We start from the raw sequence: 18,218 nt of genomic DNA on the forward strand, positions 1-18,218 counted from the left end.
TAGTATTTTTACCAACTCATTCTATTTTACCAATTTATATTTCCTAGATTTCATAATTGGGAATATCTTAAGGCTTCATCTATGATAAAAAAAGGGTTCATACAACGCCGATAAACAAATGTCATAAAACTTCAAAACAAATAAATTAAGTAATTGTAAATTGATCTATTCTGTGTATTACTGTATTAAAACAAATACAAGAATGTTTACAATTGATTACGACTTACAATTTACTTGAGTATTTAGTAATTTAAATATTTCCTTTGAAGTGTAAAGTGTACTAACATTTTTAATAAATCTTTATGAAGAAAAATTGAAAATTAAAACATAAATATGCCGACAAGTTATCCCTGGTAAGAAATCTTTTTTCGTTCTCTATTTGCAATACATACATTATAAATTAAAGAAATAAAGTATTATGTTACTTACTCAAATTCTGTTTCAGGACTTCAGTCAAGAAATGTAGACGAAAAAATAATGTTGCTAGTTTAGAAGTTAGCACCCATCCTCTCAAAATGGACAACATGAGAATTGTATGTACAATCTTAGTTATATTATTCTAATAATATCTCTGGTTTTTGCCGTCTATAATGTTTGATTGTTTTTGCAGACACCGAGTTTAAATAAGGCTTTAATGGAAAGTCTACAGAACTGGAGTATGCCTTTTGAGGAATTGGATCCTTTGCTACGTTTTGAAAAGATGAGTTTAGCAGAGGCAAGTTTTAATACAACTGCAGTTTTCCTCTAATTTAAATGATATTTTAAAAACTTATTTATATACTATTTCAGGAATCATTGCCTTTAGATATATGTGAGGATGAAAAGGAAAATTACTTGCAAGTATGGAATTGTAAAAAGACATCCATTCTAAATAAATATACAACAGGTGAAAAGCTTACGATCATAAGCAGTTTTTTACCTGGTGGAGAAAAGAGTATGTTTATCAATATTTTGACATTAATTGTTCTTTGATACTTTTAATAACATATATTTCTTTGCTTTTCTTTTTTGTTATGTTCAGTTAGTACTTTTTCAGCATTAATTAGACAAGTGTCCAATCTTAATGAAAAAGTAAAGCATAGATTAGAACAACTTGATGATTTTGATGAAGCTTCAGTTAGAAAGACTATGGGACTCTCTCAACAAGAGTTTGTAACTAAAGTACATATGTTGGATGAGGAGATTAAAAAGGTGCGTTGAAAAATTTAATCAATTATATTATTACTGTTTTTGATATGATGTACTAAGACAAATGATTTATTATGAGAATGAGTTAGTTAATTACTATTTTATTTAATTATAGGCATGGGATTCAGAGCAAAGGGTAAATGCATTCAAAATTGCAATACAATGCTCAAAATTACTCTCGGACATCAGTGTAATGCAATTTTATCCCAGCAAGTTTATTCTCATCAGTGATGTTTTAGATAACTTTGGAAGTTTAGTATTTGATCGTCTTAAGAATAAAAGCTTTGGGTTTGTACCTTTTACTAGAAAACATATTATATAAAATGATATTTACATATGCTACTTACCAAATTTTTGTTCATACACAGTTCAACTATCACTTACAATCACAATTTTCATCCATACAGTTTCCATGGGATTACAGATAAATGCTTATTAATGAATGGCAATATATCATTTAAATTGAACATAAACTAACATTATCCTTATATATAACATATACATAAGTACTTTATGGACATAAACCTATTTTGCAAATGTGGAAACCTATGATATTTACTTAAATCTGGCTTAACTAAAATTGTATTTTCAGAAACAAAAACATCAAATTTCAATACATTGATCCAAATACAGTTCTAGAAATAGCTAAAGAAACATGTCAAAATTGGTTGTTTAAAATGGCATCTATTAGAGAACTGTTGCCTCGGCTTTATATGGAAATAGCTCTTTTACAGTGTAATGTATTCATATCTAGAGAAGAAATGAAACCAACAATAAATCGTCTGACGAAAATGATCAGAGGAATGGGAAATCCCCTTGTAGCAATATACATTAGAGTTTATTTATGTAATACCTCTTCAAAGTTATTTGGCAAAGAAAGTGAACCTTATTATAAAGACAATTTAAGTGAGTTCATTAACGAATACCAGCAGGTGAGATATATTTTTAAATTTATAATTATTTTTATATCATTTTTACTTTACTGTTTTTTGCCAGGGTCAAAGGAGTCTTTTTATATTTTTATTTACTATTGTAATAGGTGTTTGCGTCAGGCTCTTTTGCGGGAATCCCCGAATTCTACATACAGCTGAGCTAGTGCTAGTGGAATCCCTGAAAAATAAATTTTTATGCTAGCGATTTTTTTGCTTGTTTGTACATTGTTCTAAAGGCCCCAGTACACAATGGCCCATGCGGGCCCACTACAGGCCATCGCCATTGTGTACAGGGGGTAATGGTATATGATGGCGGACAATTGTCAATCGTGGCGCGCAATCGGGGAGTTGTCGGTTTTTTGGACACACTTCAAAGCAATCGTGGCGTAGCGTGGCCTGTGGTGTTTACACAATCGGCCATTGTTTAGTTCGTCACCGGCCGCTGACCGGGACGAACTAAACAATGTTTGTGTTTCGTGCTAGAACTAGAATTTGTTCTAGCACTAGAATTTGTAAAACTGTTTCGATGAATGGTCAGCATCCACCATCGCCTTTTTCGCCATTTCTTTTTTATAACTTTGTGACGGTACACACTGCTTACTATAAAGTTAACGATTATCTAGATGATAAAAGGGCCTGGGACTAGTGCTAGACAGGCTACTTCTAATTAATTTGCGGTATTTGTTTTAAAATAAGTGTTGCTTGATGATTTGCTATTTTAAAAGAGTACCGAGAGTTTTTTACGACAGCTTTTTCACTCGGCCTACACCCTCTGTCTTCTTTTCCGATGAGTAGGGATGTCTACCGATTCAAATTAAATGCCGTGGAATAAATGATACCTGTATCTTATATTCCATTATAAACATATTTTATTTTAATGTAATCTTGTAATTCTTTTAGATCTTCCACCCTACAATGTTAAAAAAATATGGCGCGCAGCTTCTAACCGCTGATCAGTACTTGAATCTATATGTACCTGCTGTAGATTGGCTACTGTTTGGTACTCTCAATTGGAATCATGATAAATTAAATCTACTTGAGGAATTGTTAAAAAAATGTAATGAAATTGAGAACAGGTAATTAATAAAAGATGGCAGCCTATCAGCGCAAAAGTACATAAGTCACAATATAACTGCGCCTTAATTTAAATAAGTTGTTTTTGTGTGATTATCTGTCACTGATGCAAAAATAGACATAGATAACAAATAAAATTATCATACTGGCACCTAAGTATTATAAATCTTCTCAAATATATGCTATGGTCGAATAACTTTCTAATTATTTTTTTAATAATAAATCTAAATAGCATATAAAATAATGCTTGTATTTTAAATTAAATTACATTGTAATAAGCTTGTGAAAAATTTTAGTGAGCTACTCCTGTGTTGTATAATCTCTGCATTTGATTCGTCCAGTGTTATACAGAAATCTTCAGCAATCTTGGATATCATACGAAAGAATGCTGATGGAATGGGTATGTAATGTTCATTGAGCGATTTATATAAATATTAAAATAAAGTATAAACAAATAATAAATATTACTACTGTTTATTGCCAATTTTTTTAATAAAAACTTCTTGCTTGTCAAACTGAGGCGAAAATTAAAAGTTTTTGGGAAATAGTTACTACTATATTTTTTTTAACAAAATAACACCAGTTTGACCGTTATTGGTTTTTATATAAGAATGTTGCTAGTTTAAATTTAGAAGACTATTTAACATGGCAACATAGGATATATGTAGTTATAAAATATACTCGTAGTAATGATGCACCAAGCATTGTCTTCGCTGGGAGAACACCTATGCCACGCTGAGAGCTATCGGCAGGTCTCAGCTGAAGTATTGAGTCAAACATGGTGGAAATTAGCCAGTGGTATGAAGAGCACGGCTAACTTCTTACAAGTGCTGGAACCGTGGATTCAATTCGCTTGCCTTCAATTATCTGTGAGTGACTGATATCTGTTATAAAAAATACGTCATATTATATACCAAACAAATGTTTTCTTAAAAAAAAATTACTATTTTTCGACGTGTAGTAAAAAAATTATCTTTGTTATATTTTAAAACTCTTAATTTTTATCGATAAAGATTGTATTTATCTGTCTTCTGTATATTGTGATGGAACTTTGTGTTCCAATAGGCTGCGTTTTCTTTAAAAAAAAAATCTTAAAAAAAGTTGTAAACAAAAGACTGAACAAAAATTTTAAATCATGTTGCATAAATTAATTATATTTATTGTGGTTTATGCGCGGACATATGATAAGAGAGAAGAAGGAGAAATGGACGAGAATAATAACAGAATGGCAACCACGAGATAGTAAAAGAAACAGAGGCAGACAGACTAGAAGATGGGAGGACGACATCAAAAAAGTGGCGGGCCCAATATGGACGCGCATAGCGAAAAATAGAACAGAGTGGAAATCTTTAGAGGAGGCCTATGTCGAAAGACAAGCTGAAATGTAGAAACGACCGTTTACCGATACCGGATTTATGAAAAGAAAAGAAACTGTTAAAAGTTATAAACGTATTTGTAAGAAAAATTACTGTAAAAATAAGTTCAGCAATAAAGGCTATTTTATTTTTATTTTTATTTATTTTATGCGCGTACTACACATCTATGTAAAAAACTCATAAATTCTTTGCAAATATACAAAATTATAATGCTGTTTACATTAATCGACGTCAAGGGCTCTGCAGCAATCGTAATTTTATTAATCAATTCATAATAAAAATCATATTTTTCCTTCTATTTACTATTTATTCTTTCTACAGAGTCAACATATTAACGTGATTCTTCGTGGGACGATTCGCTATTTAATCAAGAGTGGTCATCCGCCGGATAACTATTCCGCTCAGATACAGAATGTTGTCAAAAGAATACTCAAGCATATTCCAGATGTTGAGGAATTATTTTTAATGGTAATTTATACTTAACTCTATCTTGTGGCTTCGAAGATTATTTATAAGAATTTTCATCTAAGTTATAAACATGTTTTTAACGTAAATGAAAATTCAAATCTAAATAAAAAAACATTTTAATTTCAATTATAGAAAAATAACACCAAAGCATGCGTTTATTTATTAGATTATATTAATACTTATTAAAACGCTAAAAACAGTTTTCGGTTTCAAAAACATTAAATATGCCAAAATAAATATTTAAATTTCGAATTGAACTATTAAATCGATTTGAATTAGAGCTGAATAACCGCTCAAAACTCTAATCTCCTGGAAAATATTGTCTTATAAATAGTTTTATAAACTAAAAATATAAATGAATATAAACGCTTTAAAATGTATTACATATTTATATTGTCGATTTCGACGTTTCGAGTGCTTCTCAGCAATCGTACGACGAGATATTGTATATATCGTCATAGCCGTAGAATAGCGACGGATCTGACAAATAGTAAACTTTACAGGGCAGCCATTTCAAAATAATATAATCATGTTAGTTTTTGTCATAACTATTTTAATTCATATTCTGGTATTATGAAAATTGGCATACAAGCAAACAAAAGGTTTTGTTTTGAAACAAAATAAAAATAATAACATTAATTTACACATTTCTCTAGAAAAATCTCATTTTTCTATCAAATCCGTCACTTTACCGACTGATTAATTTAAAATTTAAAACACATGCTTTTTTTTAATGTTGCCGTAGGTAATATTTAGTCAATGTAGCATCCAAATATGATCATCAAAATTTTGCATTTTTTTTTTAATCCGACATTGTTCTACGTTCATGACGATATATTCGGAAAGTTTTATTAAAATATGCCAAAAATATTTTAGGACGCCTTTATGCCGTTGGTAGAGCTGGTCCAGACCTCAGCTGCTCGCACGTCAATGGCTCGGACAGTACTCACAGTGTTCTTTGAGAGAAACAAGTCTGAACGCATAGATGACCCCATAGTCATCGCTAGCCTTATGAGGCTTTGCCGCATTGTGCACGATTCTATTAAGTAAACAATTTTTTTTTATTTTGGTACTTGGTTGTGCGTATAACAGAAATTAAAAGTTTTAGTTTCAAAACTTTTAACACGACTATTTTTTTTTTTGCGAATTGTAATAACGTATCTATTGTTGTTATATTTCTAAAAAATAATGGGTTTCTTCCCTTCAGTTTTGTGTCTTAGAGAAAACTTAGTGTGAAAGGACGTTGACTAAAGAGGCTGACCACCAAACGGAGTAAATTATAGTATTTATTAAAAATCTAGTATACAACAATTTAATTCATTAAAATAGAAATATGTATATTATTTATCGTTCGTAATGTAATTTTACTAATTTAATAGATGTGTCCAACTTTAATAATTTCCGTTTTAAGGGTAAATTTAAATGAATTACTTTGTTTAAATAAAATGAACACCACATAATTAATTTGTACTTCCTTAGTGCTGTGAGTGTAGAAGACGAGAGCAAGTGGAGTGGGGAATTAATAGTCAGATGCATCCAAGTCGCGAGACATGAGGATCTTGATACGCAACTCAATTTCTATGTGGAGTGCCGAGCTGCCTTTCTCAAGTTGGATGCTGTACTTGTCGCATTGGTGCATGTAAGTATTCATTTCATACGAAACATTTCTAGGTGATTAATTTTAATAGAGATTTAACATTCGCCAGTCAGTTGCTTGATAAAAAAGATCGCAATGAAATTGTGATGGTGTTACCAAAGTACCAAAGAAGAAACCTTACTAAGTCTTAAAAATACAATTAGAATTTGAGAAAAATAATAAAGTTTGTGTTATGCGTTATAGGATAAAAACACACGGAATTATTAGTTTTACACAGTTATTTTAAGAAATGTGTATTTATATGTGTTTGTGTTTGAAAAATATCGTTAAATCTGTATTTATATAATAAATAATTAAGTCGCGCTACAACCCTATGTGGGTTGCATCTGTTTCAGTGATAATTTTCTCTTACGGACTATAAGTAAGTAATCTGCTATGCCTGACACTATACGATATGTCGTCGATTTTTTGGTTCAAGACTGGCCGATTTCCTCACGATATTTTCCTTTGAACTTGAAATCACGACTTCAAGATTTGAACGCTTAATCCACTTATATCTGAACCACCCATGCCTCCTCTATATACGCCTCTCTGAGCTAATGATAAAATACTGTCATAAGGCGGTGAACACACTATCGACCCGCGGTGCGGCTTCCCGCGGCAGATGGCTGCAGCGCGCGTGCGCAGCCTATTGTTACATCACGGTGCCATCCCTGCAATGCGTGTTATCCCGGGCTACGCTTTACCTTCTCTCAGGACAGGTTGCCCTGCTTAATAACTGCATTGGACAAGGTACATTTAGGTTATTCCTTAGGAACTAGAGTTCAAAAGTCGACACACGCGCTTGTAAAGTATTGTGGTTATGTACATTTTTATTTACTATGAAGTTACCTGTTCTATAAAATAAATAAGTTTCGCTTAAGCTCTCTAGTACAGCCTCTAGAGATCTCGCCCCACGTTTAATGGATAATTTTCCCTTACTAGGATTTTTTTCCCCTATATTCTACTGCCATAATGTATGCTAATAAACAGTTATAATCTAACATAAAATACTAATTAATGGCTTTTACCCGTTTCGATTAAGTGTTTATTCTTCTTTTCCAAACTATAATTCAATAAAACTATCCAGATACAAACTCACAAATCACATAAAAATAACGCTAGCTGAATTGGATTTCTAATCTACGGCCTTACTACATATCTTGGCGTGACTCTGTGGTACGAAAAACTTTCACAGACATAGCGCACGCATAAACTCTTAGCTTCACTCAAATATATGCGCAAACACATCCATTCACACACTCACGCATTTACAGGTACTAAAAGTGTTATAAGACTTGTGTTTGATTAGTTGTAACACTAAACCTACTTTTTCTCAAAAAACTGTTTTAAACATGTACCATGTACCACTGACTAATTGTTATCTAGTTACCCACAACACAGGCACTCCCTGGTGTAGGAACTAGCGATATATGAATTTTGCCATAACCTATTTGTCATAAATAAAGTATTTATTTATTATATTCCACCAGGAATTGAACCCAGTAATTAACGGTTCGGGTTAAGAAAAGTAGTAAGCTGGGCTTTTGCTAACTTTGGATTATAATGTATTTAATGTATATTTAATAGATTAGTCGTCAATGTACCTAGAGGTCTTGAGTTTATCAAACTTTACAAACAAATTTAATAAAACTTTATTCACAGCTGAAGCGAACTTCAAAGCACTGGTCGGAGTAATACCAAACATACCGCAATACGTTCAAGAAGATGGCCAGAAGAAACCTACTCATGATAGAGTGGCTGGCCTTATCAGTAATTTCTTATCAACGCTTCTCGTACTACCGGTAAATTACAAGTTTATTGCTTATAAGCAACTTTTGGAGATTATTAAACCTGAAGTTAAAAAAAATTTTATTCATTAACCCGCTTCTACAAAATCTTGCCTTTGATTTTTTTATTAATTATGGGTTCGACTTATATCCGCGTATGTTTCATTAATCACTATTCAGATACCTAAATAGATCAGTCTTCTGTGCAAACTTTAAACCTTCGTTACGGTTAAGCTACGGGGTTAAAAGCAGGCAAACATAAACAGTAGATACAAGAATTTTCTAAACAAAATCTTTGTTGCCAAAAACAATCACCAATTGGCATGATATCTACACGTAGAGTGATTTATAATCATTTTTAAATTTAGATTTTATTCAAGTACATGTTTTAAATTTAAAAGCAAGGAACGAGTACAGCAATAAAAAAAATATTTTTAACTTAAGTAATTGTTTACAAATTTAAAATAATATAAAAATTTAATGTTTCTTAACTAGTTTTGTCAGTCTGTATGTACTTTCACTGCCAGAAGCAGACCAGAAGAAAATTCCATTGGTCTCTGTTTATCTTAGCCGGGATTTGAACGCGCTACGACGGATTTAGAGTCGCACTCCTACGCTACATTATATTTTACTGGTTATTTTAAATGCTTATGTATAGCGATTTATATAATTTTAGGATAACGTAGACAGTAACAGCAAGGCGTATATATTAAGCGGTTTCATTAAAACCCTGGAGAGGGTAGAATGGCGGAAAACAGACGCCTTATATTACACGACACTTTTACGAGTACTGGACTTGCTTTGCGAGATGACACAAGAACAATACGCGTATCACATAGATTCAGGTTAATATCACTTTTGTGTTTTGTTTCTATTATTTTATTATATAATCTGTTTTAAGGTAGTTGCCAGATTTCTCATATCTATCCTATGGATTTTTCTAAATTAAAAGCAAACTATGTCAGGTGGAGGCCTCATAGCCTAGCGGTCTTATTAAGTGGCAGCTAGGTGAGGGGTACCGGGTTCGATTCCCGGTTCGAGGGCAAGATTTAATTTAATTTAAATTTGTTCTCGGCCTTTGGGAGGGTTGTGCGGTACATGGAGGACATGGTAATTTCTAAAGGCAACGAATTATAAAAAATCTTATACTTGACGCTGGCTACTGCACAAACCGTGCCAGAGCCATAAAAAAAAACTATGTCAGGTAATAATCTATTTTAATGTGAAAGTAACATGTTTATAATTTAGCATTCTTTTTTGAATACAATCATTTTTATTTTTTTTAAGGTTTTTGGTTTTACAGTATATATTTATAACTATATAACTTAAAATAATTAAAATTGTATTAATATTTTTTAATTAAATGACATTTCATTTAGTTGATGATTTTGTAGTAATATCCAACGACGAACTGTATGGCGCTGAAGAAGAATTCGTAAAGTGTTTAGAAAACTATGCAACAAATGTTTGCCAGGAGTTGCTAGTGGTTTTAAAGGCGCTGTCAGACGCAAAAGAAACTAAGAAACAATATAGTTTATCTCTCGAGTTATTTTGGAGGATTATAAAAAGAGGAGATTTGCAGCAGTCGTCTATGTCCGGTTTGGCTTCTAATTTGTGGATGTTGTCGCAGAAACTTCAAGATTCTAATGCCAAGTATGCGGTAAGTTTACCACGTCCCCAGTTTGTTTACTAATTATAAGTTAGTAATTTCGAGAGTTAATTCTGACAGGTTTCAGATATCATGCGATCATACAATTTCCATTTTTAAATGTCTCTAAGGCTACATAATAAAATATACTCTGTACTGTTCCTACCGTGATAATGTTAATAATATATATTATTAAAATATAATATTTACTCGTTAATCCTTACCTTTGAGCTACATATTTAATATCTATATAGTTACAACGCACCGTTATGCCGTCCACGCATTGTGTATGAAATTTTAATGGAATAGGAAGCCACTCGTGCCATTTAAATGAGGGCAGGGCCTAAATCTTAGTTTTATAATCATGTATGATTACTTATAATACTGGTACATTATTACTATGTATTAATTTTCATAGTAATAGCCATGATGCTAAAATTAAGATGTTTTTTTTAATGCACACAAATTAAGTTGTATCGCGTCTAGCTTTGACACAAAGTTGGCGTTAGGAAGAATGGGAGCATCTATTTCCACATCAAATTTTTACATATAAAAATACATAATGCTTTTGCACACGAGTATCTCGAGAAATTATTACGTATGTAATAAATCGCTGACATCCTACTAACGAAAAAGTTAGCATGTTTTATATTTATAGTTTAAGTTCTGCGTTACGTGGCAATGTCTTGCTGTTTCCAGATGTTTCCTGTATTAATATTGCAGCTAATAAACGTTTACATTGTTTATATTTAAGACCTTGGATCTGCAAAATTATGAAGTGCCTTATAAAAATTATCAAATTATACGTCTGCTGCTATTGTTTAGTAGTTTTAGCTTGTACTATCCGCCTCCCATGGATACCTGCAACGACACAGGGTTCCGACCTTTGAGAGAATGGTACGCTCTTTAATTGAAGGCCCCTAAGCAGCTGGTTTCACATGGAAGTGGTGCGCGACAAGTGCCTCAAAAAGCGTTGTGTTATGGAACGTTGAGGTAAAAAGGATGGAATTTTACATTCCACCACGACATTTCTTCAGAGATATAGGAATAAAGGTTACGGAGGTTCATATAAACAGACACACGTTACTATGCAGTAGGGTATCTACTTAAATTGTAACATATTCTTAGTAAATACATTTATCTGTAACATACGAGATAAGCCTAAATTTAAAAACAAAGTCGGTCTTATTACGCTGTTTATAAATCAATTATTATTCGTCTATTTCTGCCAGATGATATATTTTATGTTGTGTTCATTACATACATTAGATAAAGGTGTAATAGGTTCAAGATTATACCGAACGGATTAAAATGCGTTCATTTACAGGTCAATCAAATCTATTAACCTAAAACTTATATAACGTATTTTCTTTAAGATATCGGTGTTGCGAAATCAAACTCTGTAACAACTAATTATTGAGGCAATACTGTTACACCGTGGATACCACAATCTCTGAGAAACAATATAAATGAAGTTTAAGTCTAGAACTGGCTAAATTTAAAAACACTCACACACAAATATCTCTAGCTCAAACTTGTTTAATAGTTATTTTAAGAGTTTCCTACTTTGAGGTATTTCGGAAACACATTGATTTCGCTAATAAATTTGGTTTCGCCACGTTGAGAATGCAGATTATATATAGGTCAGCGAGCCAATGGGTAAATAACTATAAATAAATATCTAGTCTTTATATATTTGAGTTTTAACCCACTGTTACGAATTATATGAATAACAGCAGAATAATAAGTAGCGATTATATGGTTAAGCATTTGAAATCATTTTTTATAACCTCTTTGAATTCTCGAACCTAATTCGCGGTTTTCCTAATGATTTTTATTTTTTTTTCTACTTTAAGTGCCAAGAAATTTCTATAATTTTATTATATTTTGTTGTGTGCTTGTATTATCTTGTATATGTTTTAAGTGTATTTTTTAAATTTCCATTTTTTTTGTGAAACTTATGTTTACGTTAATTGTCACACATTTTAGATGTAAGATGTACTGTGTGTGATGTACTGTGAGCTTAATAACTAAATAAATAAATAACCAATTCACCGGTTTCACCACTAAAAAGCCACTTTCGCTAATTAGATTTTATTCGCATTAAACGCGATTAAATAATAATCAATAAACTAAAATGCTACCAATACGGAGTAAAAATAATTTATTACTTTTATTTCTTTCAGAAATCAATATTGGCTGTACTACAAGCCGACCCAGCTGGGCGACAATTACTAGAGAAATTGAAAGTCCAGTGATAATGTGGTCACATTCCAATGAACTTGAAGAAAAAAGATTGAAACATTTAGAAAATAAATCCATGCGATCTGTATTTAACAATTTAAAAATAACGCAATAAAATGTATTAATATTAAAAGATTGTTTTTTTTTATAAAATCATCGGTGATAATAATAATTAGTCGTGACCATAGTTGATATCTCTCACAAAATAACAGAGGTAAAGGAAAGTTATGTTTTTGAGGAAAGGGACACAAAAAAATGTATCCACTGAAGTACTAATTGACTGTCATTCCGCTAGAATTTCCAAGTCTATTTTTTTTTATTTGTCGCAGGCTTCAGTTCTGGACTTGTTGTCTGCTAATTGTAAGTTTCGTGCAGTTAAGAATTCTCATACTGATTAACCCTCATTTAGAGAGATTACTGACAAGGATGGAGGTACTCGCACGCCTTCTTATTGCAGATGTTGACCCCAACAGCGGCGGATGGAGTAAGCGGACATTGTCCGACGAGACACGCTTGAGTGGTGCCCACGCTGTTGCACCGGTCTTTCACCTTCGCAATAATAACGCCTATAAAACCTTGTCATTGTAATAATATGACGCTACTTTTATCTCAACTCAAAACAGATATACAACTCGATATAGCAGGAAGTTAATTTTATAGCGATTTTTTTTTTGGGTTTTTACCCATTTAAAAATGTTGGCCTTAAAATGTTTGGTACGGTATTTTAATTTTTTGTAATTGTTTTGCGAGAAATATCTCAATTTTAATACTTTTAACACTGTTTCAGTTTATTCTAATAATTACATGCGGAGAAGTATTCTCAAATAATGAAGAAAACACTGGATTCGATCAGTCGTTGGGTACCGAGAGCATTTTAGAGGATGTGAAATCTGGTTAGTAAATTTATTTAAGTACATATTATATGCTGACGTTCGATAGTTAAATGATTCTAATATTAAACTCAAACCCATTTCGATTACAGGTAAAATATCTCTTTCATCCAATCCCGTGGCTACTGCAATGCTAGAAGTTGATAAAAATCTATACCCTCAGTTCTTTGATACTATAGTCAGTAGTTCTATCGATTCTATTCAAAGAGAAGTGGCTCCCAAAAATATATTCGCTGCAGAAAATTTTGGTTTCAATCCCATTGCAAGTCAGGGTTTTACTCATCAGTCTCTTCGCCGTGAAGAATCAGACCTGACATCACAACCTCTTGATTTATTGCGTAATGCACGCCCACTTAAATATAATATCCGGACAGTTCATGATCCCAATTATCGCGTCTTTAAACCCGAAGAACAGGAAGACGGGGCAGAAATTTTATCAGCTTTAAAAAAAAATCCCGCTGTGTCAGCCTATTTCCAACCTCTTGTTAATGCTCAAGTTACACATCCTCTGCATTATCGAAGAGACGAATCTGTTGAAAGTCTTGAAAGTGACTCAAATTACAAGCCAAATCCTTATATTGCAGGACCTGTGCGTATCCGACGTTATACCAGAGGGCGAAGCCGGGAAAATGAGAAAAAGAGAGACGACGAGGATGATGCTTCCTATGACTATAGTTCGGAGTATGAGGCTATGCCAAAAGCTTTCAAGGGAAGTCGTTATAGCGCCTATAAGGATGATAAAGACTCTAAGGATAAATACGATTATCCTTATAATTACGATAGTGGCTATGACCACAAAGAATATGACAGAATCAAAGAATTATCGGATAAACAAGCTGCAGAAATTAAAGAAAATCCTGGTAACTGCAAGGAAGTTAAGCGAGATGGAATGACCTGTAATGTATGCAAGGACCCCAAAACGGGTGGTAATTATGAATCCTGTTCATACCAGGCTGAACCGAAAAATAATAAATATGCTTATTCAAAGGAAAAAAACTTTGACAGCAACGATGAACCCGATGATAAATCTGGCGAAGAAAATGATAAGCCCGCAAAAATAAAAAACTATGAAGACTCCCCGGATGACAAAACGGGTCCACAAAAATTTTCTGATTCCGAAGAAAAGCCTTCTAATAACTATAAACGTGGCGACGATGATGATAAATATAAATCATATTATATTCATACTTCCAATCCCAAGCCTAGTGAGGCGTTACGAGCATCAAGCGAAGAAAATAACGACGATAGGACCAAATCGAAAGGATACGACTATCAAAAGGCACTGCCAGGATTTTATTCGGACAATGAACCAAAGAAAGATGTGGAACATGTACTAGCAGAATTTAAAAAGAAGGACAGATCGGCATGTAATAAGGTTCAGAAAAACGGAATGACATGTTTTCAGTGCCTTGATAAGGCTGGATTGAAACATGAAGAGTGTATGTTTGTTTCCGAGTCGGCCCCCAAGAAAAGTCATTTGGCATATCAGGAAGTTAAAGAATTTACATCTAAACCTGCTACGCTCGAAGAAGGCAACGAAGGTTCGGAAAGTCAAACTATAACCACAAGTACGCCCCCATTACAAACGTCAGCGATAAGTAAACGATCGAATAAACAGAAACGAAAGAAGGCAACACACGCATCTCTAGCTGCGTCTGCTAGTAATCCTGTAGCTGCGACTGCAACTAAACAAAGGTCCGTAAAAGTTAAAAGAAGTCAGAATAGTGAAGTAAATGAAGAAAAGCCCTTCGCTGATGAGCCAAATATTGCCCCGCCGGAGGAATTTGCAGGTGCCGATTCAAAAGGTGCATTTTGGGCAGAAACTGTCCCACGTTACAGCGCAGATTTAGGCGTTTCTTTACCGGAATACATGCTCTCAAGATCAGATCATGAGGCTTCATTTGATGAGTTAGTCTTAGGAGCTTAAGATAAGACCTCAGTAATACTTAGATATGATTACTAAAACAGGATCGTGTCTTAACCCCATTCCGAGACTATACACCGCCTAGTTATTTCTGTTTATAATTGTGAACCAAAAGAACTATGTAACATTTGTAATGTAAAAGTGGAAGGGTATTTTTACAGACTTATTTTAATATTATTAAAGCTAGGCGTTTTATAATACTACGAACAATACTTATTATGATTACGTTGTTAAATTTTAAGATAGGTGTCTAGCCTATCTAGTTATTGTTGACTAGTTTTATTTTATAAATAAATATTTTTATATAATACATGTGTTTATTGTTGTACAAATTATTTTCACGAAAATATTTAACTTCCCTGACATTGAGCGCGAAACTACCGCCGGTGATACATGGTTCTATACAAGTATCTCAAGCTTGCTAATATCTTATATAAATTGCCTATGGATACGGTTTAGTCACAAAAATATTAATTTGAATTAAACATAGAGTGACCCATTTGAATCAAATAAGAAATGGAACAATGAAATTCTAAGCTGCTGAACTTGTTGGCATTAAATCCGGTCAGCGGCCCAGATGTCAATATGTACGCCGTATACCGATCAACTGGTAATTGTCCAAATTTAACGTCACAAAGACACGAACCGCGACGTAGTGAAGATCCTACGAGGAAAGAGAAAGTAATTACAATTTGATTTTACGTCCGCTTATTCCTTTGTTGAAAACACATCGGGTTTTCCTAAAATACCTTGTTATTCTGTCTGCGAAAGTGTAGAACAACAGTGCGTGTTTAAATACATGTAAGTTTAATTATGTTGCGCTATTATTTAAGCTCATAAGTATCATCAGTTATTTATAATGAACTTAATTAAAATAAATTTCTACTTGTGTGCAAGTTTCGGCTTAATAGATTACAGACCCGTGTAAAAGTTGTCAAATTAATAATAAATAAGTAACTTAGCGTTTTTCGATCTAAATCTGAATCTAGATCTGAACTGTGAACCATAGGTAGTGCCTATGTTAAAAATATTTTTAATAATACTTTTAGTTTCTTAGTAATTAAATAAACCCTCATACATTACAAAGCGAAAACTGTTGGACGCCCTATCTCGGAAATGGTAATTTAGGATATTTTCGTCTATATTAAATTTGATAAACAATGTTTTATTATAAAACAAATAGGTGTTGTTCGTCTTATGATGAATTGTAAAAAGACCCGTAAAACTGCGGGCACAACTATTTAATTAGGTATATTACCAATTTATACATAAATTTCATAGTTATCACATTATTAGAGGCGTAAAAGATAAAAAATATTTTTTTCTAAAAACCTGACTTGTTATCATGATTAAACTGCTATTAAATTATTTTAATAGTACAGTAGTTATATAAATACAAATACTTCCCAATATTTTACGAAATGACCCAACAATAAAAAGTAATCTTATGAGAAATCGTTCAAACAGCCGATGTCGAAAATGATTTCTTGTATCTGTGCCAAATAACCAATTCAATTGAATTGCGTAGTTGTTTCTTTACGGCTTGCCCGTGTTTATTTTTATATCATCAAACGTTGGCCTGTACAAAAGCCTAGAATGTTTGGTGTATATGTATATTACACAGTATATCTAGCAATCGGAAATTTTAGTTATAAAAGTTTAGTTTAGTTATAAACAAAACTATTTCATAGGAATAACGAATAGTGTAGATCAATACAGATTAATATGTAATGTCGTGAATAAATTTTTTAAATATATCATGTTTTATAAAGAATGTCAGTAGTCCTATGAGAACGGCCCCCGTGATTTTGGTGATCTTATTTTGCATAAAGAACCTGGATTCGATTTCTGCCGCATCATCTATATTAGTTGCTAATTCTTACAAAAGGAGTAGAACAGACACATCAACAGCACAAGTAAACCTCCAACAATTTTTATTTATCTGAGAAACGTAGAGGATATTGGTATGTTTATGTTAAACAAATAATTTTCAGAATACCCAATTCCAGTAATAATGAGCGCAGACTATTTAAATTACGATGACGTCAGTGACATTGACGTGAATTCGCTACCATTGAAGCCACCACAAGCTTTGATTCCTCCCGAGAAGGCAATCCGGCGGACGTGGCATCCAGTAATGTGGGATGATGGCAGCCAACCAGGAGACCAGCCGATAGGAGAAGTAAGCTGAGATTCCACTGCTTTTACCCGCCGATGCAAATAACTTTTATGCATTTCATCAATATCGGTTTCGCTGAATGTTTTAGTTTCATAGAATTTTTATTTCGATTTTCAATAAGTAATATATCGCAATTACTTAACCATTTATAGTTTCTCTCATAGACGTTTAGATTTCGAATCATTCCCATTAGTATTTAACTCAATTATTAAACGGATGACAATACATTTCGTTCTAATAATTTATATCCTTAACTTGTTATAAAAGCATTTCAGTTTCACTTATATTTTGATTTTAGAAAGTAATATTTTCTTATAATATTCTAAGCTGATATATTTAAATTATACTTTCGCTTCTCGATACTATAAAATATACAAAAAGTCATTGATAAAGTTTATCATTTTCATATATTGACACTATGAGCCAAGTTTATTCAATGTTTTGTTTACTTTAAACAATTTTTCTAGGCACACCCACCATCCAAAGAGTTCCCTCACAAGAAACAAATCCGTAACATTAGACGTCTCATTGCTGAAGGAAAAGTCAAACCTACGTCTGAAACTCTTATTTTCTTCCTTTGTAATAAATTTGCTATCTCAGAAGAAAGACAAGCGAGGATGAGAGACTCTTAAATATAAATTTAATTAACGTTTAAAATGTATAAAATACCTAGTTAGGACTATTATACCATGTTGTATGAAAATGGTGATATAAAATTACATATGTATCTTTAGATATAAAGTTCGTGAAAATCATTCATTTATAAATGAATTATATTTTTGGAAAGTGATATGTAAATTTCATTATTAAGAAATAAATTTTATTACTGTATCAATTTATATTTTCATACTTAAAAGTTGTCGTATGTA

At 32.5% G+C, this 18,218-nt stretch overlaps 3 protein-coding genes across 4 annotated transcripts; all 3 read left to right on the plus strand.

Moving 5' to 3' along the window:
- The first annotated feature begins 12 nt into the window (after nucleotides 1-12).
- Nucleotides 13-12,489, plus strand: LOC125053145 (VPS35 endosomal protein-sorting factor-like). 2 transcript variants are annotated; one of them, XM_047654374.1, is made up of 18 exons: nucleotides 13-353; nucleotides 446-533; nucleotides 611-715; nucleotides 790-934; nucleotides 1,022-1,191; nucleotides 1,304-1,476; nucleotides 1,781-2,120; nucleotides 3,021-3,196; nucleotides 3,491-3,594; nucleotides 3,882-4,063; nucleotides 4,892-5,038; nucleotides 5,915-6,084; nucleotides 6,518-6,677; nucleotides 7,256-7,427; nucleotides 8,340-8,479; nucleotides 9,141-9,309; nucleotides 9,859-10,124; nucleotides 12,299-12,489. In XM_047654374.1, the coding sequence occupies exons 1-18, from the start codon at nucleotides 334-336 to the stop codon at nucleotides 12,368-12,370; spliced, it is 2,799 nt and encodes a 932-aa protein (XP_047510330.1). In that variant the 5' UTR covers nucleotides 13-333; the 3' UTR covers nucleotides 12,371-12,489. The 2 variants fall into 2 exon arrangements, with proteins under 2 accessions (XP_047510330.1, XP_047510331.1); XM_047654375.1 differs by having other exon boundaries at nucleotides 15-353; nucleotides 1,037-1,191.
- A 573-nt stretch (nucleotides 12,490-13,062) lies between these two features.
- LOC125053147 lies at nucleotides 13,063-15,478 on the plus strand. The gene is made up of 2 exons (XM_047654377.1): nucleotides 13,063-13,249; nucleotides 13,831-15,478. The coding sequence occupies exon 2, from the start codon at nucleotides 13,938-13,940 to the stop codon at nucleotides 15,171-15,173; it is 1,236 nt and encodes a 411-aa protein (XP_047510333.1). The 5' UTR covers nucleotides 13,063-13,249; nucleotides 13,831-13,937; the 3' UTR covers nucleotides 15,174-15,478.
- Nucleotides 15,479-15,588: 110 nt separating this feature from the next.
- LOC125053148 lies at nucleotides 15,589-18,139 on the plus strand. The gene is made up of 3 exons (XM_047654378.1): nucleotides 15,589-15,780; nucleotides 17,165-17,352; nucleotides 17,817-18,139. Exons 1-3 carry the CDS (start codon nucleotides 15,756-15,758, stop codon nucleotides 17,979-17,981), a joined length of 378 nt encoding a protein of 125 aa, XP_047510334.1. The 5' UTR covers nucleotides 15,589-15,755; the 3' UTR covers nucleotides 17,982-18,139.
- Nucleotides 18,140-18,218: the final 79 nt, after the last annotated feature.

The sequence above is a fragment of the Pieris napi genome, chromosome 10 (genome assembly GCF_905475465.1).
Source record: "Pieris napi chromosome 10, ilPieNapi1.2, whole genome shotgun sequence".
NCBI lineage: Eukaryota > Metazoa > Arthropoda > Insecta > Lepidoptera > Pieridae > Pieris > Pieris napi.

Coding starts and splice junctions, on each gene's coding strand:
- LOC125053147 (XM_047654377.1), top strand. CDS start 13,938: ATGCCAAAAGCTTTCAAGGGAAGTCGTTATAGCGCCTATAAGGATGAT.
- LOC125053145 (XM_047654374.1), top strand. CDS start 334: ATGCCGACAAGTTATCCCTG. Junction 716..789: donor AAAAGATGAGTTTAGCAGAG/GCAAGTTTTAAT, acceptor ATACTATTTCAG/GAATCATTGCCTTTAGATAT. Junction 7,428..8,339: donor TAATAACTGCATTGGACAAG/GTACATTTAGGT, acceptor CTTTATTCACAG/CTGAAGCGAACTTCAAAGCA.
- LOC125053148 (XM_047654378.1), top strand. CDS start 15,756: ATGTACGCCGTATACCGATCAACTG. Junction 15,781..17,164: donor CGCCGTATACCGATCAACTG/GTAATTGTCCAA, acceptor AATAATTTTCAG/AATACCCAATTCCAGTAATA. Junction 17,353..17,816: donor GAGACCAGCCGATAGGAGAA/GTAAGCTGAGAT, acceptor CAATTTTTCTAG/GCACACCCACCATCCAAAGA.